The 25,119-nt window shown below is 38.7% G+C and overlaps 5 protein-coding genes across 16 annotated transcripts in view; 3 read left to right on the forward strand and 2 right to left on the reverse strand.

Moving 5' to 3' along the window:
* Nucleotides 1-15,467, forward strand: part of Lubel (Linear Ubiquitin E3 ligase) — a 44,616-nt gene extending 29,149 nt beyond the window's left edge. For 5 of the 12 annotated variants that reach the window (XM_070670068.1, XM_070670067.1, XM_070670069.1 and 2 more), the window contains 16 exons: nucleotides 83-307; nucleotides 468-937; nucleotides 1,019-2,292; nucleotides 3,130-3,413; nucleotides 3,485-3,580; nucleotides 3,750-3,908; nucleotides 4,283-4,642; nucleotides 4,713-4,896; nucleotides 5,008-10,574; nucleotides 11,374-11,571; nucleotides 11,663-11,941; nucleotides 12,018-12,107; nucleotides 12,187-12,343; nucleotides 12,795-13,125; nucleotides 13,843-14,011; nucleotides 14,768-15,467. In XM_070670068.1, the coding sequence (XP_070526169.1) occupies nucleotides 83-307; nucleotides 468-937; nucleotides 1,019-2,292; nucleotides 3,130-3,413; nucleotides 3,485-3,580; nucleotides 3,750-3,908; nucleotides 4,283-4,642; nucleotides 4,713-4,896; nucleotides 5,008-10,574; nucleotides 11,374-11,571; nucleotides 11,663-11,941; nucleotides 12,018-12,107; nucleotides 12,187-12,343; nucleotides 12,795-13,125; nucleotides 13,843-14,011; nucleotides 14,768-14,797 (9,873 nt within the window). In that variant the 3' untranslated portion in view covers nucleotides 14,798-15,467. Of the gene's footprint in view, nucleotides 1-82; nucleotides 308-467; nucleotides 938-1,018; nucleotides 2,293-3,129; nucleotides 3,414-3,484; nucleotides 3,581-3,749; nucleotides 3,909-4,282; nucleotides 4,643-4,712; nucleotides 4,897-5,007; nucleotides 10,575-11,373; nucleotides 11,572-11,662; nucleotides 11,942-12,017; nucleotides 12,108-12,186; nucleotides 12,344-12,794; nucleotides 13,126-13,606; nucleotides 13,776-13,842; nucleotides 14,012-14,767 lie in introns of those variants that run through there. The other 7 variants (XM_070670063.1, XM_070670074.1, XM_070670072.1 and 4 more) reach the window with 6 other exon arrangements.
* On the reverse strand, nucleotides 15,337-16,711 carry LOC139110358 (uncharacterized). Its single transcript, XM_070670092.1, has 3 exons — nucleotides 16,604-16,711; nucleotides 16,298-16,434; nucleotides 15,337-16,076 (listed from the first exon to the last, which is right to left on the reverse strand). Exons 2-3 carry the CDS (start codon nucleotides 16,384-16,386, stop codon nucleotides 15,443-15,445), a joined length of 723 nt encoding a protein of 240 aa, XP_070526193.1. The 5' UTR covers nucleotides 16,387-16,434; nucleotides 16,604-16,711; the 3' UTR covers nucleotides 15,337-15,442.
* A 202-nt stretch (nucleotides 16,712-16,913) lies between these two features.
* Nucleotides 16,914-19,538, forward strand: LOC139110357 (type 1 phosphatidylinositol 4,5-bisphosphate 4-phosphatase). Its single transcript, XM_070670091.1, has 6 exons — nucleotides 16,914-17,176; nucleotides 17,273-17,457; nucleotides 17,550-17,759; nucleotides 17,835-17,975; nucleotides 18,071-18,125; nucleotides 18,226-19,538. Exons 1-6 carry the CDS (start codon nucleotides 17,092-17,094, stop codon nucleotides 18,309-18,311), a joined length of 762 nt encoding a protein of 253 aa, XP_070526192.1. The 5' UTR covers nucleotides 16,914-17,091; the 3' UTR covers nucleotides 18,312-19,538.
* A 129-nt stretch (nucleotides 19,539-19,667) lies between these two features.
* On the forward strand, nucleotides 19,668-21,790 carry LOC139110355 (lipid droplet-regulating VLDL assembly factor AUP1-like). Its single transcript, XM_070670088.1, has 3 exons — nucleotides 19,668-20,143; nucleotides 20,415-21,322; nucleotides 21,437-21,790. The coding sequence occupies exons 1-3, from the start codon at nucleotides 20,103-20,105 to the stop codon at nucleotides 21,664-21,666; spliced, it is 1,179 nt and encodes a 392-aa protein (XP_070526189.1). The 5' UTR covers nucleotides 19,668-20,102; the 3' UTR covers nucleotides 21,667-21,790.
* Nucleotides 21,664-25,069, reverse strand: Ssadh (succinic semialdehyde dehydrogenase). The gene is made up of 2 exons (XM_070670082.1): nucleotides 24,930-25,069; nucleotides 21,664-24,783 (listed from the first exon to the last, which is right to left on the reverse strand). The coding sequence occupies exon 2, from the start codon at nucleotides 24,756-24,758 to the stop codon at nucleotides 23,235-23,237; it is 1,524 nt and encodes a 507-aa protein (XP_070526183.1). The 5' UTR covers nucleotides 24,759-24,783; nucleotides 24,930-25,069; the 3' UTR covers nucleotides 21,664-23,234.
* Between the last annotated feature and the right edge of the window lie 50 nt (nucleotides 25,070-25,119).

Here is a 25,119-nt window from a genome sequence, read left to right on the forward strand (position 1 = left end):
TTCATTAATTAAATTTTGTAAAATACGACTTAGATTTTTTTTTTTTTTTTGAGCACTGAAATTAAAAATTACGAACTTTTAGGAGAGATACAAAAAATATCAGGAAGTGATGAAGGCTCAAGACGTTAACAGACGTCGGCATATGACTATTGATACAAGGGATACTTTGAGCGGTAGATCTAGCAACGTAGGTAGTCCAAAATCGACACCGCCGCTTCCACCTCCGCCACCCCCTAGGACTATGATACAATCAGCCAGCGTTTGCGACTTGACCGCTGCTCATATGTGGAATCCCGGAATGCATCAGGTGCATGTGTTAACATTTTTATAATTGATTTTATTTTCATTAATCGTTCTTCTTCAATTTATCCTTGCAATAATAATTATAATAAAAATTACGTGTCACGTTTCAGATATTTAAAGGCATATAAAAAAAATGTATGACTGATAAACTTATTATATTTCAGGCCCAATCGATTGCACATCTCGGGCCTGGCAGTATGCCAATGATGTGGTACCCGCCGGCTAACTCCTGGGATGTGTCGATGGGAGGTTCTACCATGAGTCTGCACCATCCGAGCATGTGGGGATATCCCATGGGCTATCCGTCAGCACAAATGCTACCTCCACATTATCCGGGATCTCTTTCTCGAGGGCACAGTCCGGCCAGAAGCGTCAAATCCAGCAGAAGATCGAGACCGGCGTCTCCTTCTCCCAGTCTGAAGTCCAGAAAGTCTTATGCTTCGAGATCACGATCGAAAAAGTCGCCCGGATCGCCGTCGGACGCGAGCTCTGAGAATTCCGAGGAGTCCGATATAGACGACAGACTTTCTCGCGGATCCAGAAGTAGACGTGGCAGCATCCCCAGAAGCATACGACAACGAAGCTATCACGACGAGGATACCAGAAGCCTCGCGTCAACGAGAGGTCGACTAGAGTAAGTGTAAAAATTACATATTTTATTCGTGACTTTATATTTCAATAATTTTTTATGATTATTATTTTTTTTTTTTTTTAGGAGATTAATGTCTGAAGAGAGAACAACGAATAGTGAAGACCAATGGTCCGAAAGCCCGTCGAATAAACGATACCCGTCATCCTCGAGAAATTATGATGAATTTCAAAACAGCAACACTATTGCTTCTGGACGTCGTTACGTTCACGATGATCGCTCGACTTTTAAAACGGATCCGCGGTTGGATCGCGTTCAGAATGGAATTTATCGCGACCGCCGAAGGCGAAGTACCGACGATGAGTCCTCCGATCGAAAAATTAATACTCCGGGTCGAGCACGTGTTACAAGCTCATCTGATGATCATTTTGAGAGGGTAGAGAATGCTTTAAAAAGGGCGTCGTCGCTTCGAAGAGACATAATGCTGGACGATTTGGAACGATCCTCTACTCGTCGTGATTCTCGTAGATCGTCCTTCGAGAGCGACGGTCAGATAAAAAAGACGCCGTCCCGAGATGTAACCTCCCCGAAAAGAGCACCTGCGGAAAGAACTCGCCTCCTGGAAAGACAGTCTTCTCATTCGGACAAAGAACGCGCGAACATTGACGAGAACGAATTACGCTTAATAAGAAGAGAGCAACAAATGCGCGATCTCTCGCGAGAGCGCGAACTTCTTGTGAGAAAAGAATCGCTCCGGCGAAAAGACAATCTTGACGATCTTGATCGAACATCTAACAAACGAAGTTCCGGCAGATCTTCGTTAGAATCCGACAATCAAGGATCAAGGAAAACGCCTTCTAAAGAAATACCGCTAAGAAAGCGGAGAGATAAAGAAGATGAGGACCTACCCGAAACGATAGATAATTCTAAAGTTATGGATTGTCAGCGATCGTTTGATAAAAATCGTCAGGAAAAGGATTTGATACGAGCCAACGAGATTCAACAGAAGAAACAAGACAACGCCGAAACGAAACAACAGCAGGTGCGAACAACTCAATTTGAAAAAGAACCTAAGGTAACAAAAAGAGACGCTGAAAATACGCCATCCAAAAAAACCACGTCCAACGAAATGACGATGGAAATTCCGAAAGAGGAATGGGCTTGCGAGCATTGCACTTTTATCAATAAGATCAACGATCGCGTCTGCGTGGTTTGCTGCAAGACGAAAAGCAGCGCTCTACCACCAAGCACCTTGAATGACAATCTCGGTCCGATCGAGCCGCAAGCGAAGAACGAAAAATTGAATAGCGTCGGTAATTCCAATCATGATTCCGAGAAGCGGACCAAAAAGATCTCCAACAGCGAAGAGAGCGGCGACAGCGGATCCATCAAGAATAAAGGTAGACCGAAGCGCAAAATCAGCTTTTCCTTCGGTACCAAGTTGTCCAAGTGACGTCACGCGTGACGCTTACATTCTATGTGATGCCCACCCGCGTATTCCCGTCCAGACATGCAGATGACCCGGATTACACGTATCTTTTTCTTTTATTTCTTTCTCTCTCTTTCTCTTTTTGCCTCAATTTTTTTTTTTTTTTTTTTTTACGTAAAACGGCAGTCACAAGCCGTACAACTGGTTATTCTTTACCTTCGATGTATTCCCTTGGATGAATAATAAAGAGACATGGAAACTGTTTTTCGTACAACGCTACAACGACACCAAATGCATAGTCGTATTTGAAATTCGGCCATCTTCTGTTCATGTCTGAGGCGTTATATTATTCATTCAAGCGATGCGACGGTTTCAAGCACGAGCGTGCATTTGGCATATGTTCCTTTATTCCGGGCAGACCATCGATGGAAATCACTGCCAAAGCATTTGGTTTGACGACATTGAAGCGCGTCAGCAGCAAAAGATTTAGTATAAGCTTAAAACAAAATTTTACAATAATATAATGTATTGAAATCCTTTTATTTTTAACCACTTATTGACAGCAATTTCATATCGATGATATTCATTGTTAACAATTTTTTTAATCTTTAGAACAATAAAAAATGTAATATAGTGTATATACAAATATTTAAATGACCATGGAAAAGATATACGATGATGGCATATAAAATTTTGTTATACGCAAGGCGAAAACACAGTAGCATTTAGAAAATGGCATATTTAAAACTGCATTTTAGCATTAAATTTATAGTTGAACTGAATTCTAAAAAACCTTTGTAATTTTCAGAACCGATCGATCCAGATAATGATTCTCTTGTAGAGAACTCTAAAACTGCAATCACGGCTGCAGCTTTGCAAACAAAAGAAGCGGCAATAGACGCGACATCGCCGGTCGATGAAAAATTATCGTCAGAAGCATCGTCCTCAGCATTGACGTCTACTTCGAGTGCGAGTACTTCTATGGTAGACACAAACGTGATACCACACGAGGAAAAGATTCGAGGAAAACTTTCGAAGAGCCATTCTGTGTCTACAGGAACGTCTCCTCCGCCGCAGAGTATCTCGACTCAAGTAAGAACTGTATAAATAAAACACTTTTTATAAATATTATTTATAAAAAATTTATATTAAAATTTTTTTAGACTTATGACTATCTCCCTGCAAAAGGAACTCTCGGAAGATCGGCGTCGGTATCAACGCCAAAGAGTTATTTGTATTACGACGATAGCGACGCCGAGGTGAGTAAACTTGTGAATAAATTAACGAATAATTAATTATTAAATAAAAGCAATCAAATTTATAATTGATTAAAGTCTTTTACGGAAAATTAAATGCCCTGCGTCCATGTAGGTGCACAATCGCTTGTTATGCGTTCTAATAAAGAAACTAATAAAAGAACAAAACTAGCATTTGTTTCAGGAACAAGCTAGATTCGTAAACAGTCCCGATTTGTATCCGCGAACATTACAGGAGCAGTATCTTCAGCAATTAATAACCGGACCGCGGAGCAGAGAGCGGACTAGAAGAAACTCCATCGACTCGTCTCATCTCTATTATCGTTCCAGGGTAAACTCGCTTACGAAAAGGATTTTCATGTACGCTTCGTCATCCTCAGTCCAACCGTTGTGATAATTAGCCTCGGTGTGAACGTAGGCAGGATATTTTTATTTTTTTTTTTTAGTATTCTTCAACCGCTTAATTTGATTGATCGCTCTTTCTTGTCCATTTATTATGCTTATTTACATAATGTAACATTTACAGCTGCTGGTAATTAATTTAGACATGCGTTTAACAGCACATAATTAAAGATAATCTGTGACGACGGAACCCCCGCATTGTAACTAGCCATAGATTAAGTAACATCGACTTAATGGGTTTACAGTTTAGTGCTTTTTGCAGATTTTTAATTAAACGATCGTTAACGATGGCTTCTGTTTCAGGAACCTAGCCAATCGAGATTCGTGGAAGCAGGTACCGGTGCCAATCAAGGGATCTCCACGTTAACACGCCAAGGTTTGGAGATAGTAGAAATTTTGCGAGAAGCCGAGAAGCAGGGATTCACGACCGATGATATCCAAGTTGCATTAGCGCAAGGCGCAGCGAATCCGATCGAGTGGCTTCAGACGCAGTGGCCGCATCTGGTAGAGACAGTGCAAGTCCTGGTGACTGCTCAAGGCAAGGAATTAAAAGAGAACAGCATCGGTGTACTCTCGCCAGCCGAGGCGAAAGAGGCCTTGCGATCTGTCAAAGGTGACATGTGGAACGCAGTCGCAACGGCCATCCAACGCAGGCAGCAAAAGGTACGCGCAAAAGAAAATCTAAAAAATCTAATACATTTACGATTTAATTAACATTAATTTCAATTGGCAGTGCGAACAGATTATGGCGAAAGGAAATTTTGCACTCATGGACATTGTCAGAGCTCTTGATAATAATGCCGGTATCGAGGACGCCACTTTGCTCGAGCTGCAAAAGAACCAGCTCAAGCCTTTTTTAATGAGGATCTGGGGACCTCCGGTCGGGGTGGAAAACGAGGAGGCTGCACCGCACGGAGGTCAGTGAAAGCTTTCACTACTACCAATTATAATAATATTAAAATTATTAATATTTAAAAATAAAATTATTTAATAAGGTCATCGATTATGCACTTTTCTTTTTGCTGCAGACGCAGCGGGTGCGGTCGGCGGAATGGGAATTGATCCTAAGGAACAAGTTCCGAATGTATCTGATACGGAGGCGCAGAAGCAGGTAATGTCACCAATTGTTGATCATTTCGTGGCGTTGCAGGCCGACTTTCAAAAGCAACTGGCGGCCCTCAGAGAACTGACTGATAACTGGCGACACGAGAAAGATCCCCCGAACAAATTGGGTAATAATAAGTCTGATAATCTCTATGACCGCTCTGATGATCCCACTGTTCTAATCGATTCCGATCTGGTCCCAAGGGCCGTACAACAAACGCCCGACGTAACGGAGCCAAGCGATCTTGCGATCACGCGGCAAGAACAGGCGACCGTAGATTCGCAGAACGACTCAAAGTACTTGTCGAACACTACAATAGAAGTCTTAGACCAAATAGATGTCGCATCGCCCACGAAAATTTCTCCAACTACAGTCGATGACGTTGTAAAGACAAGTGCAATGGATTCCTCACGTGCACCTCAAACAACAATTGACAAGGCCGAAAATTTGACTGGAAAATCATTAAATGATACTGAGAAAACTGTTGTACAAATTATTGAGTCCGATTTGTCAAAGTCTAATGCACTGAAGAATGAAAATGATGACGTCAAAGTGAAAGAGGCCACTCAATTACACGAAAAAATGGAAGCAATGCACGACCAAACCTTAAAGACGTCGATTGACGAAGCCGCAGTAACAACGGAAGTTACGAATTCACCGAAACAGGAAAGATTATCGTCAAATGACGCTGGAGTTGAAGTATCCTCATCGCATGAAACTTTTGTGCTTGACACAACGAATAATACGAAATCGGGTCAGTCCTCTTCTAAGCGCCAGGAAACTTTGAGTGGTCCTGAATTACCTTTTGATATAGGGAGGCAGAGCACCGCGATAGAAAACGAGTCACTCATCAAAGTTGGAAAGTCTATGGAATCGAGTGGCGCACTCCATATCTCTTTTCACAATTCGAGCGTTTCTCAAGAAGCCGATATATTATCGCCGCGAAAATCATCGGAAGACAAATCATCGATCGTGAACGAGGCAAACATGACGGAGGAAATGCATGCAGACTCGGCCGAAAAAAATTCTTCCGCACAGGAGCAATCTGATCGGCGTGTCATAAAGGAAATTCCTAAGCAGAACGACGAGCCGCGCGTCGTGGCGGTAGAAGCTCTGCTGTCTGCCGTAAAATCGCTGCCGGAGCAGTTTTTAACGCCGTTCATAACTGCGATGCACATGCTATCGCCCGAAAAAGGTGATGTAACTTCCGACGTGCAGCTTATGAACCGATTAAATACTTTGCACAATATGAAAATTGATGGCCCCGAAACCGGCGTGTCTCAGCCCGAAATCAGCGATAAGACGAACGTCGACGCTCTTCGAAATTCGGTAATAATAAAATCAAAGAATGCTGACGACGGAGAAATGCCAGCTTCCTCAGCCGTGCTGGAAAACAAAACTAGATCGCAGTCGCTTCAAAAGAAGGATCAAGGAGATAAACCGAGCAAAAGTTCTGAAAAATTAAAGAGCGGCAAGATTATCGATAAGGAGATCGACAAATCTAAGTTTCCGGATTCTCTGATGGCAAAGTCCCGTGCGAGCGTTCCAGATATTAAGCAACAGCATCAGGATGTCAGATCGGTACGTACAGATACGAACGAGTTTAACATTTCACAAACTAACATCTCGACGGATCTGACGTCCGAAACGTTTTCCGATTCGGTGGACTTAATGGGTAAAGACAATCCCGAAGACCCAAGGACTATGAGTGCAGCGGAGACGCCGGGGGCAGGAGTAACCGAAATATCGCAAACGGACGTCGCCAGGGAAACTTATTCACGTAAGAATTCTTTAGAGATAATTAATATGTCTGTGAAAAATCATAATCGAGAAAAACCTACTGCAAACGAAATCATATCAAAGGCAGGATCAGCCGAGGAATTGCATTCAGGTGAATCATCGAGTTCTTATGTGCAATTGTTAACAGCATCGTCAACGCATAATCAATTAGTCGAGAAACCTCTCGAGCTTTCAATCGCGCCCGACGACGGCTCGATTGGTACATCATCATTATCAAAGGAAGCAAAAAACTCTTCCGAAAAAACATCTCATGAAAATCTTTCACAAAATGATGCGATCGTTCATAATTCTAACGCTGATCATACACCTGTTTCGCTTGAAGCAGTAATAAATGCAACTAATATGCAATCGATAAATAAGCAAGATGTTAACAAACGGACCGAACGACGATCAAACGATTCATCTCACACGCATGTTTTAACATCAGCGCCATCAATCTCGGCAACCTCATTACCCGCAAAAGTATCCGATCACTCTCTCAACGTTAAATCACCGCCCGTCGAAATATTCGATAATCACGAAACGACATTGCGTCATGATAAAAATGATACAAAGCCGATCGTTCCGAAAAATGCGGTGCACGTTTCGGAAAAAGTAGAACAGACAATTTCGGTCACATATCATACTCCCGCGAGCGACGATAAAAATGAAACTACGTTGAAAGAAAACGTGCCCGTTGAGCAAAATACGGCCAATGATTTATCCATTACTCAATCGCAAACTGATGAAAATATTCTCTTACCGTTAACACATTCGCACGCTTCTGAGGAAATGGATTTAAACAACTTGCGTAACGAGGAAACGGAAATTACAATTATTACGGCAAAATCTGACGGCTCGATGATTGACCAGACCTCAAACGTTACATTTTCGACAAATACACAGGACTTCATAAATAAAAACGCGTTATTCAATCCGATAAACGATGAGGAGCCTCATCTCGAAGATGAAGTTTCTCAATCTCACGATGACGAGGAACAGAACGCACAAACGTCAAACTCAGCAACAAGGAACATCTTAGACGCGCTTAAAAATTTTAATATACTTTTTACAACGTCGATCAATGAGAGAAATATCGTTTCAACAGCCAACAAAGACTCTCTTCCAGATTCTATTGTAGCGAATATCAACGAAGTAACACCCGGAATACCCGACACTTTCGAAATAAAGATATCGGAATCACCGGTTACGACGGTAAATGATTGCGCGCCGATAAAAAATATCGCGAATAATATTGAACACGGTCAGGTTGAAGCTGTTAACACAATCGATAAAGAAAATGCGAGAGATATTAAATCGCTCGGGAATGAAATTTTAGTCGTCGCACATAATGAACAAGTTAAGCCGGTCCCAGAATTATTAAATAATGAAAATTCGGTAAAAACTAATACGAAACAAGTAAACCAATCCTGTAAAAGCGTAATTGTGAAATCTGTCGTGAAGCATAGATCGAGATCGCCTCTTAAAAAGATCGTCCGTAGAAAGTCGCCCGTTAAGATGATGAAAAAATCAGGTAGCGTACCGAAGAAAAATTTTGCCCGTAAAAGCACAAGTCCATATAGCGCGACCGTTACAAAAGCAAAAGCGACGGCCACCGAGATTGCTAAAAGATCGAATCGAACAGCGCAGTTTAATAAATCGAAAATTAAAGAATCCTCAAAGTCCGCGTATGCCACAAGTGATAAAACAAACGGTAACAATAAATTAATCGTCGACGATGATATTTTAATAAAAGCTGAAAAAAGTAGTTTAAAATTTAAAACGTCTTTGTCGTCAGACATATTAAACAAAACCATTAAACAATCAGTAAATAATAACGGCGTGCAACAAATTACAGGAAGCATCAAAATAAATGATAATAAAAAGGTTTCTGCGTCCGGTACAGAGAAAATATCGATAGTTAATAACGCATCCAATTCCGAACCGCAAACTAAATTGCCTATTGTTAAAAAATATAATGGAAATAAATTGGAAAATTCTAAAAAGAGCACGGTTGAATGTTCTAAAAACAAAAATATTGAAGATGTCCAAAATAAACGTTCAGAGAGCTCAAAAAGTGTAAAAGCACATGGTTTAGAAAATCAAGCAATAAAGAAGAGAAATTATAAAACTGATATAATTATGGTAAAAACTAAGAAAGATAATTTAAACTTTAAATCATCTTTACCGTCAAAAATACCCATTTTAATACAACGAAAAAATCTGCGATCGACAGATACGATCTCGTTAAATTCTTCTAAAATAAACCTAGCTAACACGTCTTTATTAAAAAGCGGATTAACAAAATTACCAGTAACATCGCAAGCAGTTTCGACATTATCTTTTAAAATTCGTGACAAAGGTAACGTATTAAACCCGCCATTCATACGGAAAATTGATTTTGAGGATACTAACAAACTGATGAGAAATCAAATTAAATCTGGTAACGGAAGGGAGATTGAAATTACAGAAAATGTGAAAGACAAGCAAATCTTGGAGGGGAATCATGCTAAAGAGAGTACCGTGGAAAGTGAAGAAACCGAAGAACCTCCGAAAGTTAAGTCAATAGAATCGGAATTAAACGAGAATTCACAAGCGTCGAACTCGAGGCATAACGATCCATCCGCGAATCTTGGCAAACAATTGGAAGTCGAAAACGCAATCGAGGAAAGCTCGGATGCTTTCAGCTCCGATCCCGAGTATTCTGAAGAGGACGAAGACACAGGAACGACGAGGTACATTTCTGATCATAACTCGGAATACAATTCCGTCGAGGAATTCACGGACGCGGAATTGTTGTTAGAGAAAACGCTAAATGAGATAAAATCTGAAATATCGGATTCAGAAGAAGAGGACGCAAGCGCATCCGAGGAAGGTGAGGAAGTTACTTATTCGTACGAGACGGAAAGTCATGATCGAGATTCTACATCGTCCGACGGCGATGAACGAGAGATTAACTCGAGCGAGCTTGAAGATTCGCCGGAAGAAGATGCGTACGAAGAACTACCATCTGAAGAAGAGGCGAATGAGCAGGTCGAAACTTCGGAGCAATGTGAAGTGCCTGATAAAGAGACCAACGATACGACAGCCAACGAAACGAATAACAACGAAGCCAAAGTTTCGAACAGAACCGAAAGCAGCCTTCAAGTAACGCTAGAAGACGAAGGAAATAATTTTAATTCACCAACGGAACCTGTGATCATTAAATTATTTCGGCCAGAAATAAATGCAAGTATTAATGAAAAAACATTAGAAGCTTCTGAAAGCCTTAAAGCGGATCCTAACGCTGTTATAACAGATTCGGTAACGGCGTCTACAACGAAAGCCAAACAGAGTATAAAATCTAAGGACGTTCAGTTAAATAAGAACGACTCGAAGAAAAATAAAGCGAAGCTCGAAGACGTGAGCGAAACTGAGAAGAGAGGTCAGTCAGCAGTGCAGAAAGATACGCTAAAAACTGTAAAGTTTTCGAGTTACGAGTCACGATTGAAATGCGGGAAGATAGGTCGAAGGGCGAGCACAGGGAGTAAAGAGGTAAAAATTGAGAAAGACGATACGTTAAAGGGGGTGGACCAGGCGCGAGTGCTTAAGAAACGATTCTCCCTCGTGGCCAGTTGTATCCGTCGGTTCGAGGGCGAAGAAAATGCCGAAAGGGCGCACATGGAAAGCATCAGGCGCAAGAGACAAGAATCTCCCAAAACGGAGCGGGAGGTCAGTAGACGAGAATTACCAAGTGATATACGACCCTCCCTCTCGTAGAAACGTCAGTTGCCAAAAAGTCCAATGTCTACAAACAGCTCGAAATGCCAGTGGGAGTGGAATCGAACTTAATAATTGTTTCAATGCTTTAATCGCACGCTAATTAATTAATCATTTAACCATGGCAAGATGTAGCTAGCGCGGAGGTAAGTATTACGCCGTGATCGATACATTGTCAAGAGAAAAGAATGTCACGCACCTTCTAAAATATCATGATATTTAATTTATTAAACATTTAATTAATTAAACAAAGAATAGAAATATATTGGATACCGGCTTATTTAAATTTACTCGCCAAAATATTAAAGTTACCACTGAGATTTATGTTTTTCGAAAAGTTTGCATTAAATAAAAAAAAAAAAAAGAGAGAGCTCGTTTCTAGACGTTGGCGCGGTCTACTTCCTCTTCTCTTGCATGAAAGAAATGTTGAACTTCCTACTTTCAAAATATTATTAATTGCTGATTTATATAATGAACAACAGCGTACTTTACTTCATTTTCTGTAATTTAACTGTTGAATTTCGATACGAATTATGCAAACATTAATTTCCGTGACATACAAACTGCCGTTTTAAGTTGCAACAGTTAGACCTGTAATAAACGATCAGATTTATATCGATGGACGATAACCCTCGAGTTTTCCATCGTAGGTCGAGATTTGTAGACGAAGCTAAGATTCCATTTTTATACGATATGTGGAAATTGCGTACGTGCCGATATCGAAGCAATCTTATGTCCGTCACGTTTGCAGAGAATAGCGCGTCGTCTCTTGGCGGAGGGTCGAGCCGCGAATTACGATGAGGCCGAGGTCGCAGCTAGTTTGCTGGCCCTCAAGTTCGGGGACGCCGAGGCACTCCAAGCTGCAAAGGAATGCTCCAGCGTGGAATCGGCATTGGCCTTTTTGCAGCAAGAGTGCGAGCTGTGCACCGGTCGCTTTGCGATGAGCCAAGTGAGTATTCAGTTGTCGCTTAAGCGGCATTTAATCATCTAATCTTATTTTGTAATTTTATTTATTCTATTTATCGATGTCTTTTTTTCAGATGGTGTCCATGCTCAAGTGCGTACATCGCTGCTGCAACGACTGCGCGAAAAATTATTTCACTATTCAGATCAGCGACAGGAACATCACGGATGCAGTTTGTCCGTTCTGCAAGGAGCCTAATCTAAAGGACGCAAGCGAGGACGAGGTTCTTGAGTATTTTAGTAATTTAGACATTCAACTGAAGACTTTGCTGGACCCGCCGATTCACGAGCTCTTTCAAAGGAAGCTTAGAGATCGGACCTTGATGCAAGATCCGAATTTTAAGTGGTGCATTCAGGTAATGATATAATGATAATTTTAAGCCTCGCCATTTAAAAGAAAATATTTTTAATAAATTATTTTTTATTTTTTAGTGTTCGAGCGGATTTTATGCCGATCCAGGCCACAAGCGTTTAATATGTCCCGATTGTCGTTCTGTTACTTGTGCCTTCTGCCGGAGACCGGTGTGTATAATACGAAACTTACACAATTCTAACATTTATATTAAACAATAAAATATTAATTTATTTTTTAACATTTTAGTGGGAAAAGCAACACGAGGGAATCGCCTGCGAAAAATTTGCCGCGTGGAAAGATGAAAATGATCCTGATAATCAAGCCGCAGGTTTGGCCAAACATCTAGCTGACAATGGCATTGACTGTCCTAAATGCAAATTTCGTTATTCTCTGTCTCGAGGAGGTAACTAGAACTTCTATGCTTTATTTTAAAAATAATTAGTTTAACGTTTACCGTCATTTTAAGTATTCAGTTAAATCTATATTTTCTGTTAAATAATTATTTTCTTATAACACTTGTTTGTTCTTCGATGTTAAATATTTTTAACAGAAACCCATTACTATATAAAAATTGCAAAATATAAACCATGCCATAACTGGTTATTGCTTTTACAAAAACAATATGGTAATGCAGAATTAATGAATGTTGATTCCAAATATTATCTTAATATGCACGGGACCATTTTAATACTGCGCTTTTTTTTTTTTTTTTTTTTTTTTTTATATATTTTTGATCGATCTCGGATGAGTTTAAAATATGGGGCGAGATATTTTTTCTAAATTATTCGATATGCATATCACACGAACATTTTTCGAAGCCACTGAAAAAAAAGAGGGCTCGTGAATTTTTATAGGTTGCATGCATTTCACGTGCAGCCAGTGTAAATATGAGTTTTGCTGCGGTTGCGGCAAGGCTTTCATGATGGGGGCGAAATGTGCGGTCAGCCCTTATTGCGCCAAACTGGGCCTGCACGCTCATCATCCACGCAACTGCCTCTTCTATCTTCGTGACAAGGAACCGGCGCAGCTGCAGCAATTGCTCAAGGAAAACGGCATCGATTACGATACCGAAGGTCCGGTCGGACAACGCAGATGCAAGGTACAACTGCAAAAGGAGACTCCAACCGGGGTCGTGGACGCTGTGTGCAATTCCGATGTCGTCGAGGGCCACGCTGGTCTGTGCAGGTAATTCTCTCGTCGTGAACGGTGTTTGAATATTCACGATAAAGTATATATAAAATTAAAAACTGAATTACAAAGCTGAGAGACAAAAATTAAAACATTGTGCAGCATTTACAGATTACAGTAGGTCGCTCAATAATTCTTAAAAAAATTAATCAGTCAAGATTATGAAGATAAAGCATCCTTCTCTCCCTCTGAATACCGAGATTATTATGAAGTTACTTTAGTAATTCTTCAAAATCGAAGCCTTAAGTCTCGCCAGAGATTCTCAGGGTACGTCCCGCGACGCGTTCGCTGATCAGCGTTAGAATTTTGCTCACGCGCGAGTATATTGGGGCTATTGCTCCCAATCTCACCAGCGATCTTGGACGTTTTCTCGTGGCGATCTCGCACCAAAGCTACCCCCCGTGCCACCCCACCCGAAACCCCACCCGCCTGAACCCCCCCAGTCGAACGCTAACGAGATCCTCCGTGTATCTCCCAGGATTCATTACGTCGAGTATCTAGTTCGAAAGATCCGTTCGATGCAGCTGGAACCGCTGCCCTTGCTAAACGTGGACGATCTTGAAACGTGCGTGAGACGCGCCGGGGTGAAACTGCCCGCGAACTGGTACGGGCGCGACCCGGAGCATTACAGGAACGACCTGGTCGAGGTAAAAACAAGGCGGGGAACCGCGTGCCGTGGGCCTGACTAAAATCTTGGGTACTTTTCCCCCGCAGGCAGCACTACATTGAGTACTTGACGGGCCTGGTGCTAAAGGGCAGGCTGGATCCCGTGGCGATCTTTGACTTGAACGACGCCAAGCAAGAGTTGCGCCGACGGGGAAAAGTTCCCCCTGCGAAGGACCAGGAAATGTCCGAGCGGGATTACCTCGAGGCTTGCATTCAGGTGACTAACACGATCCCTCCTCCTCTACGTCCTCTTGCTCCGTCCTCTTCCTCCGCAGCCTCCGATTCTACCGATTCCTTCTTGTACCACCTGCCGCAACCCACTGACCGAATTAACATAGTGGTTGCATGAAAGAAGTACTGCATGCACGAAATGTTCTGGCCGAAAATCGTAAAAGCGAATAGATCGCCCGCGAATGACGCTGTTGCGCGGCCGCATTGCATCCCGTCGTATTGTTAGGCGCATTATAAATGAGCTGGAAAAGATTTACATTCTAAATTATTCAATTTATAATTTACGTAACATATAAAATGATTGTTCATTATTGAAAAGAAAAAAAAAAAACAATCGTTCTCTTTCTTTGCTATTTTATTCCTTTAGAGAATAAAATTATCGTTAAAATTTTATCTCGTAATCAGAATTTAACTGTATCAATAAAGGGATGTAAATCTTTAACAGAAATATATTTCCATTCATTCCTAAAATTTTTATAAATGATATTTCAAGAACTAAGAAATTCTATCGTTTTTTATTTCCGCTATTTAAAGTGAAATAAAAATTTAATATCCAACGTCGTGGTTCCGTGCGGCCGTTCGCAGCTTTCCACTGCGTAAATAACGATTTCCCTATCCTGTGTGAGTTGCCTTTTTTATGCGGATATCGAAGTAAATAAGGTATACGAGCAAGGTATGTGCCGCGGGAATACATTAAAATTCTACAACTTCACCGTGCATAAAGTATACCCCAATGTTGCAGGTCGTAAAGCAGGAGATTCCACTGGAGTGACTGTGGAGGAGAATCTCGGGGAAAAAAAGAAAGAAAAAAAAAAAAGGTAAGCGACGGACGCGCGTATCCAAAGCCATAAGCGACAGACTGTATATTGTACAGTGTATTTATTTTATTTGCATGGACCATAAAGCCCACAAAGTGAAAATAATGTAGGACCACAAAACTGAAGTATTGTAATAACGTTATTTAGTTATAATACCAAAAAGTTGTTTCTCTTCTTTCGACGTGGTATAACGCGATTCATTAATTCACTGTCTTACCGATAAATATTCGCAAATATTCAGCAAGAAGAAATGGTGTTCTTCTCCACGTATTTTATTTGTGCAGCAAAAGATGTGCAATAATATAATCAAATATTTCTTTACTTCTTGATGGATGGAGTAATTAACGGTAAAACTTAATACTTATGTTTGAGAGATATGTATTTATTTCTGCTTTATATTACTGTTTTCCAAGAAATAAACGATTTAATTTAAAAAATCGTAGAGTACTTTCAGTAGAGTTTTTATTGCATTTTTAATAATTAAAGTCGGACGTTATTTTTATCGTTTATTCAAAAAAATGCTATTGTACATTATACTGATATTTACAATACATACATATTACATACGGGATGTCCCACAGTAATCTCTGTATATCTCTTTAATATATTTCGGTTAAAAAATTGTGCAAATTATTTTTCTTCGTAGGTGTTGTCACATTATTTTCCATAATACGTTTCAATCGCTCTATATTAAATTTTTTCGATTTTTTAGGAGAAGCAGATGACTTTTTACTTTGTATTGTTTTAGATATAATTGCAGGTGATGGTGTAGAGATTTTATAATTATTTTTCTTGTTTGCTTGCACAGATGTGCAGGCTGTGATATTTAAACCAGCAGTTTTATCCTTACATTTCTTTTTTTTCTTTTTACGGTTACTTTGCGGCGTTTCTATTTGTGAATTATTCAATTTGACCGGTTTTAAGTGACTAGTCTTTTTAAATGGTACTTTGGTATTCTTGGAACAGACGGAACATTTAATGACCAGTTTACTCATTTCATTTTGTATAGATTTGTGTGCTAAAGTTGCACGAACTTTTGGATTCCTTTGATCTGGATTTTCATTCATGTGTTTTACAATCTTTCTTACTGATCTAGACATTCTTTTACCACTTAATATCCGAACTTTATGATCCACTGTACTCCATAGAGATCCACAGTATGAACATGTTACCGACGATCCAAAATTCTTCTGTGGCAGTTCCACACTGTGGCTGAATTTTTTACATTTTTGCCTGGAAATATTTCGGTAAAAATTAAAAAGAATCTTTTTTAAAAAAAAGTTAATCTGCTTGTAATAAATATATTATCGAAATTTATCAAAACGTTAATATTTCTGCATATGCCTAAGTACTTAACAGCAATAGTCTATATTAATACTGAAATTAATTCAACGTTTTTACATATGCTGTTACGTCAATAAAAAAAAAAAAAAAAACAATTTAAATAAAATTACATGTAAAATATCTGCAAGTCCTTGACCATCGGGCTCTTCAGCTTCGTCATAAACTGATTGACATTCCACAGATGTTTAACAATCTCCATAATTGTTCCGAAATAGCTTTCCGCATGCGATTATACGGCTGATCGCACCTGCAAAACGATCATTACAGCTGCTGCGTGGTTTTCTCGCGCGATTATCGCATCCAATCGTCAAAGGACGACACGGGAATGCCTCGTTAACCCTATCACCGTCACGCGGCAATCAGCGTAAATTGAAATTGAAATTAGGGTGCCTAGCACTTTAGAAAAAAAAATTTACCTCGCCTCCGTTTCATAACCAATCTCGTATGTGTACACACACCCCGTCGTGCATTACTCATATCGACATCACCCAACGCAGTGCGGTCAACCCAAGAACAAGCGAGAGGCTCGGCGACGTTCCGAAAGGCATTTAAACGCGTGTTACACGCGCCTCTCGCGCGACTGCGCATCACGCAGCCATGTTCGCAGCTTTCGAGCTTCCTCTCTCTCGCGTCAACGTCAGGTCGTGCGGCTGTCCCTCTTTAAACTCGAACTTCCGCTCGTTCGTGGCATCCGGCGAGGAACGAGCCACGTCGGGACCCGCGGTTTCCCATCTTCATTCTCGTAACGCCGCGTACGACATAAAAGTGCAAAAGGGGGGGGGAAGAATTTTCGTATTTTGTCATCCTTGTCATCGATGCACCGGGAGTTCTGTCAAACAATAGAAACGAACCGTGTCTGTCGTGCCGGAGTCGTGGCAGCGAATTGGTTCCGTCGTAGTACGACATGGGAGACGGCAAGGAGGGCGAGCGACAGCCGCTGCTGAAGAACGAGAACGTCACCTACAGCTCCCATGGCAGCGATGCGATCGGTATGAGGTAGTCGCGTAGCCCTCGCTCTCTCGCGCGAGGATCGCGTCTCACGGGAATTTTCGGCGAGTGTCATTACGATCTGTCTGTCGTTTCAGACGAGACGCAGTCCAATGTGCACACCGTCTCTACGATCGGGCCGGATGAGCTGCCGCCGCCTTACCAGTCCGCCATCCAGGGCGGCATGCCGATGGTGACCTGCAGAGTTTGCCAGGCGATGATAGACATTTCAGGGAAAAGGGATCAGCACGTTGTCAAATGTTGCCAGTGTAATGAGGCTACAGTAGGTCTTCCAAACTTGCTTCCCGTTTTCTTTATTTACCGTTTTGTGACGACGTTAATATTCTGAATTTCCATTGTCTCCTTCCCTTACAGCCTATACGAAATGCACCGCCTGGGAAGAAATATGTACGATGTCCATGCAATTGCCTGCTAATATGCAAAAGCTCTTCCCAGCGCATTGCCTGTCCTAGGCCAAATTGTAAACGTATTATCAATCTAGCCCCTAGCCCGATAACCCCACCCGTTCTGTCTATGCCAGGTATGTGCAGGGTAGGCTGTGCACATTGCCATGACACATTCTTGGTGAGTCATTATTGATAACGATGTATTAAAGTTGCATTCTCAATTTTTATTTCTTTGTTCAAATGTCTTTTATAGTTTAACACATTAAATAACGCATTGGCTCGATGTCCACATTGCCGTAAAATATCTTCCGTTGGCCCAGACTTTGCTAGAGGAAGAGGAATTGTATTCATTATTGTTGGGATTATAGCCTTAATAATTGCTATAGCTGTAACGGTGAATATTCAAATTAACATTTTTTTTTTTTAATGAATAATTTATATATTTTTTTTTATTATTATTATATAATATTACATTATATACGATTACAGGTTGGGACCTATAAATATGTAAAAACAAATGGTGGGATATATGTAGCTTATATTGGTAGGTATAAGCAATGTTAGATTTTGAAATCGCGGTAATTTTTATTGTTCTATTAATTTTTAAAATTCACACATAACACTTTTAATTATTATGTTTTCAGGTACATTTCTTTTGGCCCTCTTATGCTTGGGTCGCAGCATTTATTACTGTACAATGAAAATCAGTTTGATTGAGGGTCCCATGTAGTCTTTCACATAACAGTGAGCAATCAATATGAAATCGAGTTCATTGAGATGAATGTCATATAATCTGTTTAGAACAAAGGTTTATAGCAATGTGACATTTCAAGTCTTTTTGAGGCAAGAACGATAGTTATATACATGGCCATATGTGCGTATGTGCAGACCTGTATTGTTTATTATAATGCATGTATACATTCTTATATAATTCGCCTACACATATGAACGTGTTTCGTGATTGGAAAGAGAGCAAACGTTTACGACGCTTTCCTCAATTAAGATAACAATCGTAAAAAAATTTTTCTCGAAAGTTATATTTTACGAAGAATTGTTTCTATGCACTTTTATATGTACACTGAGAGGCAGATATGACTTTTGCAGCGACGGCGGCTAGTGTGCTTGACACTAGCGTGGTGTGCGCCGCCGAGGAAGGAGATCGAGAGGACAAGGATAAAAGTAGTAGGGCGCGTTCTCTCGCTCAGTTCTCGGCGATTCGTGTGAAACTCGACACGCATCACGCAAGTGTCACATACACGGAAAGGCAGATACGACATTTACGAAGCGCGTAATACACATATGCCGCGGAGCATCAGCCGCTTTGGTAGCCGAGAGAGGAGATCGAGAAGACGGGAGAAAAAGCAATGGAGTTGTTTTTTCCTCCTCAATCCTTCCTCGGTGATCCTCGGCGGCTGGTGCTCCGTGGCATATGTGTATTACGCGCTTCGTAAATGCCATAACTGCCTCTCAGCGTACAAGCATAGGAGCAAAGCTGTGGATTCCGAGTTTTATTTTCAACCTACTGACTAGAAAATATGCTCTATATAAATATACGTACGTGCTTTCTATAACATTACGTGTACTAAATGCACATAGATAGAATCAAAGTGCAAATGTGCTCATATTATTCCAAATGTGTATTAAGTAAGTTTTTAAAATCCATATATAAATCTGAATCTTAAGTTTTCTTGCGAATGTTTTATGTTTTTAAATTTGTTTTCTTACATTCTCTATAAAAGCATTTATATTAAAAGCAAAAAAAAGAAAAAAATTGCATTATTAAAATTACAAAAAAATCGTTGAAAACATTTCTGAGTTTATATGGATTTTGTAGTACACGTGAATGAAATTACGTGGGAGATACTAATGTATATAATACTATTATAGATAACGCACTTAGGTATTACAGATCCAAATGTAGAAGTATCTTGATTATTACATGAAAAATATTATAAGACGTTTTTATTGTCGTATTTGCGATATCACCGGTCATAAAAATTAAATTTTTTTTTTTTTTTTTTTTATTGAACTTTTATCGTACGATTTATAATGCTCTTTCTAATATAATTTCTTTTTGACAGTTCTCATCGACATTATACAAATTTTCTTACCTTGTAATGGACAATATGTTACATTTATTGAAAAAAATAAATTCCATTTGGTAAAAAAAAAAATAGTAAACCATACTATTTATTATATAATGTGTGAATAAATCGTGAGATAAATGAAACGGCCTATGTTATTACATTTGGTATGGAGCTTGAAATTCCCGCTGAAACAGGAATGTGGAAAAAAATCCCTAGTGTCGTCACGCAACTACAGAACAGCTGATTGTCGAAAGTGACGAAAAGGAAAATTCACATCAGTTAGGAGGTTACTGAGAAGTATGTGAGAAAAAGGATTAAATAATACGCTTGCCACAGTCTGAACGGTACTTGACTTAACAAAACTTGATTATTAACAAGAAAATACGAACAACGAGTATTATATCTTTAATTGTGACAGATGTTTGTTGTAAGAGATGTCACAAATTGATATTCAAGATTTATTTAACAAAAGCAGGTAATTTGATCGTATTTGCAAATTATTTTTTAATAAGAAACTTTTAAATACGATTAACATCATTTAGTCACGTTATTTTTATCATAAATGTTGATTAAAAACCGTAACAATGTGAAAGTATTAATGAAAAAATACTGTGTACTTCTGTGTCATATGGAGTATCCATTGCATAAACTTGTTCAGAAAATAGAGACTAATTATTCTTTATTACAATTATCTAAATGTAATCTAATGTATTAAAGTTTAATTAATTATATTATTATGAATTTAGGTTTCCTAGTGGTTGGAGCCTTTTACTTTTAATAATATATTCACCAATAGGATTTGTACTTGTATTATTTCGACTATTGGTGGTATTATTACTGTGGCTTCTAGCATCACTATTACCTGATTGCAATTCTCTTCGAAAATTTTTAAGTTATGGTGCTAGAATTGCTTTTGGTATTGTAATAAAAATTGATAGCGAAAGTGAACCCAGAGACAAACAGTCAAGGATAATAATTGCCAATAATGTATCTGTTTTGGATCACTTTGCTTTACGTCGTGCGACAGAGACATTAGTCCCTACTGTTTGGGAGCTGCCTACTGCCTTGAGTAATGTGTTGGGATTGCAAAAAATGAATATGAACAGTAAGGAGACATTAATTGCCAATATAAAACAATTTCTTTCCACTTCTACATACAGTATTGCTGTGCAACCCGAATTTGGCACAACTAACAACCAGGTTGCTCTATTGAAATTCAATTCTTGGCCATTCAGTATAGAAACAGCTGTTCAGCCAGTGGCTATCAAAGCTTTGAGATCAGAACTTGTACCTGTACATGTTACCACATTGGCTTCAACATGGTTGACAGAAGTATTTTGGTTTATGTTTGTACCCTATACAGTTTTCACACTCAAGTACCTGAAAATTAGACGAAACTCCGATCACGAAATTCTTGTTCGAGAAGTAGAAAAAGATATCGCAGACGCTCTGGGACTTCAAACATGCTCTCATACTGTATCAGACAAAACTGAGTATGAGAAGCGTTATCGCATGAGAATACTCAGTAACGCGCGTCCCAACAGAAATGCACCAAACTCGCAAGTTATACATAGTATAGAAATACAAAGGATGGTTCGTCAAGTTAGCGAAGTACTTCCATTGGTTCCACAAAATGTGATTCTACGAGATCTCGGTATGTATATGTAATTACTTAAAATTTTTATTTGAATTTATTAATTTAAGATGTATAATAATTTTTTAAAATACAATAGCAATTGTTAAATATATTCTATTACATTTATCGCAGTAAAAACTCGAAACGTCGATGTTACGATCGCCAATATTCTTGATGGCATAGTTACTTATACTCCAGAACCCAATCCGTCAGCTCAATCATCTGTAACATCATCCAGCGGATCTTCAAATTCTACTAAGGATAAGGTATTGGGTACTACTTCCTTTCAAGAGAAAAAAGCTAAAATGATACAGGAAGCCAGAGAAAGGTATATTAAAAAACATGGACTAACAAACTGCTGACATTCTTATTACTGTTTTATTCTGGTTATAACACTGTCATTATAATAACATCTATATAACATGTTTTACTGTTTGTGTATTATATTTACTATTACTTCATGTGAATACATCTTTATTTCTAAAATATGATCACACGTAATTGTACAAATACCTATCCATTATAATCATAAGCAATAATTTACAAAAAAAAAAAACTATTATTCTTAAATAATGCAATTTAATATCGGTTATGCATATGACACATAGGTATCGATTGTAATAATGAAATTACGTATTTGAGCAGCAGGGAGATAAACTTTTGTATTGGACTAATTATTTCATTATGAGATACACAAATCACAGGTATATACCATACTTTTTTGACTGTATATACGAGAGGCCAAAAAAATTTATATTATTTTTTAATGTAAAAAGATGTGTACTAATTTTAATATAAAAATTATTTATACTTTATATATTATATATAGATTGCAGAATTATTTATAACATTTAAGTCATAAACGAATAATTATAGATAAAAATTACACGATTTTGTTAAATGATATACCATGTTTTCTTTTTATGGAATTTTTAGAGAATTTGAGCATATTATTTTGATACTTAATTATTTTATTGATGTTAACAATTTAGTCGTAAAAGAATATGTCAGACTAAAGAGATTGATTAAAGAAGCAATTAAATGGAGAAAAGTATGGGATACCTATGTAATAGCCTATATATATATAGACTTAAAACTTATATAATCTTATAATTATACGGTTTGTATATATCTATATATCTCATATTATTATATATATATATATATATACTCTCTAAAATTTTCCATGGAGTTCCTCTCGTAATTCCTAGTAATTACGATACATAATTAAAGCATATAATATCTATGGAAAAACTAAATTAATTCCTAGGAAAAAACGTACTCGTGCTTCACTTAAATATTTCGTATATATTATATTCTCCATTTATAAAAATTTGGAAGACTTGTTTTGTACTGTACGTCTATATGTGATATAAAAAATATAAAATTTAATATAGGAAAACAGATTAATAACATAAAATTAAAAACTATACTTTTATACTAGAGTTAAATTATATATCGCACTATAGAAACTTAATAATTACTATATAAAGAGCTAAGAACCAGAATAAATTAAATAGCATTTTTTAAAAATGGAGAAAACAAAACTTAAAACTATTCAAGCAACATAATTCATTAAACACATTTTGTTTCTTCATTTTTTAAAAACAGCATCTGAGTCATTCTAGTTTTTAGCTCTTTATATTTTCATTTAATATTAATAAACGTATGCATATAATAATAAATTGTTAACTATAAATTTTAATAAATGTATATACATATACAAATTAAAATAAAGGTGTTTGAGTTCTAAAGATTCGAATTATATTGTTATCAATTTATTACTATAAAAACTTTAAATATGTGAAATTAATTTTCTGTTTCATTGTATTATTTAATTATGGCACATTATTGTCAATTATTGATAAGTTGTAACCATTATAATTATCTGATAATAACGATAAAAATGCATTTATAATATATGTATGTTTTAATATTTCAGATTGCCAACGCATACGTATTTAATATCAAGAAAATCTTCGACCCCATGACGAGATCCTTCTCTTCCTAAACCAGATTCTTTCACCCCGCCAAAAGCAGCCTCCGCGCATGAAATTAATCCTTCATTAACACCTACCATTCCGACTTCTAGCTTACGTGCAACTCTAAATATTTGCGATATGTCTTGAGAAAAGAAATATCCAGCCAAACCGACGGGTGTATCGTTAGCTTGTCTCAATACATCTTCCTCGTTGGAAAACTTATTAATTACAGCTACAGGTCCAAAGATCTCTTTGTTGTAAATTTCCATATCTTCGGTTATATTAGTTAATAACGTAGGTGCATAAAATAACGGCCCGAGCTCCGGTAATGAATTTCCACCGCAATGTACCTTAGCACCTTTCTGTACTGCATCTTTTACTAAACCATTTACCATGTCTAATTGACTTTTCTTGATAAGCGGCCCATGAGTGACGCTCTCATTACTACCGTCTCCCAGCTTGATGTCTTTCTCAATTTTTGCCACAAATTTTTTAACGAACTCGTCAAAAATATCAGCTTGTACGAAAAATCTGTTTGCCGAGACGCACGTTTGGCCGGTATTACGAAATTTGCTGGCCATAGCGCCGTTTACAGCTAAATCTACATCCGCGGACTTGAAGACGATATACGGCGCGTTGCCGCCCAATTCAAGGCCAAGACGTTTCATGGTCGAGGCGCATTGCCTGTACAAGATCTTTCCCACGTTTGTCGAGCCGGTGAACGACAATACTCTTATCTTTGGATTTTCGCACAGCTCTTTGCCAACGGCAGCGGAATTTGTTATGCTTGTAGTGAGTACGTTCAGAATTCCAGGAGGAAAGCCCGCTTGTTCTGCAAGGTCTGCTAGCGCCAATGCTGTTAACGGGGTGTCTTCGGAAGGTTTAATGACGCACGTACAACCGGCGGCAATTGCAGCGCCTGCTTTTCTGGTAATCATAGCATGTGGAAAATTCCATGGTGTAATTAAAGCAGCTACGCCTACTGGCTGCCTTAACAAGAACAATTCTCTGTTCGACATAGGAGCCTGCAGTACTTCTCCTCCTATTCTCCTAGCTTCCTCCGAAAACCACTCGACGAAAGAATTTCCATATTTAATCTCCGCTCTAGATTCGGCGAGTGACTTGCCGTTTTCCTTCGTTAAGATAACAGCCAAATCCTCGGAATGCTTGACCATCAAATTATACCATTTCCTGAGCAAATCGCTTCTTTCTTTCGCTGTGGTTTTACTGAACGACTTGAAAGCTTCGGCGGCAGCGTCGATGGCCACTTGAGTATCAGCAATATTCATGTCAGGAACATGAGCAATAATGCCATTATCAACTGGATTACAAATAGGAAACGTCTGCTTGCTGCTAGCGCCTATCCAGTTCCCATTAATGTAGGCATTATCTCTCAAGAGATGCATTGCTCTGCAGTTCAAAGGCACATGAACTGGCAGCAGGCACCTTTGTAACAATTTACTCCCGAGCATCTTTTCACATACGACTAAACGTGTCCTGCAAAAAATGAAGCCGTAATAAAAGAATACTCAATCTACGAAATAGAAACGTACACTTATAAAGTATATTCTTAAATTGTTAATTTATATGTTTATTTTTTATTCTGATTTTTATTTCGAGTATCTTAATAATAATTTATTTACCTTCAACAGCTGATTAATTTGGCGAGGAGCACTGCGCATCACTGGCTCATTGAACGGTGGGTTCCGACCGTTGCTGCAAATTTATCAATTGAAAGGTGGATTGATAAAGTGACCTTATATAAGTAACGTCCTCCTGCTGTCGGCCGCATCTCGCTCGACTTATAAATCCTCGGCCGTAAACGATGAGCCG

The sequence above is a fragment of the Cardiocondyla obscurior genome, linkage group LG20, assembly GCF_019399895.1.
Source record: "Cardiocondyla obscurior isolate alpha-2009 linkage group LG20, Cobs3.1, whole genome shotgun sequence".
NCBI classification, from domain to species: Eukaryota; Metazoa; Arthropoda; class Insecta; order Hymenoptera; family Formicidae; genus Cardiocondyla; species Cardiocondyla obscurior.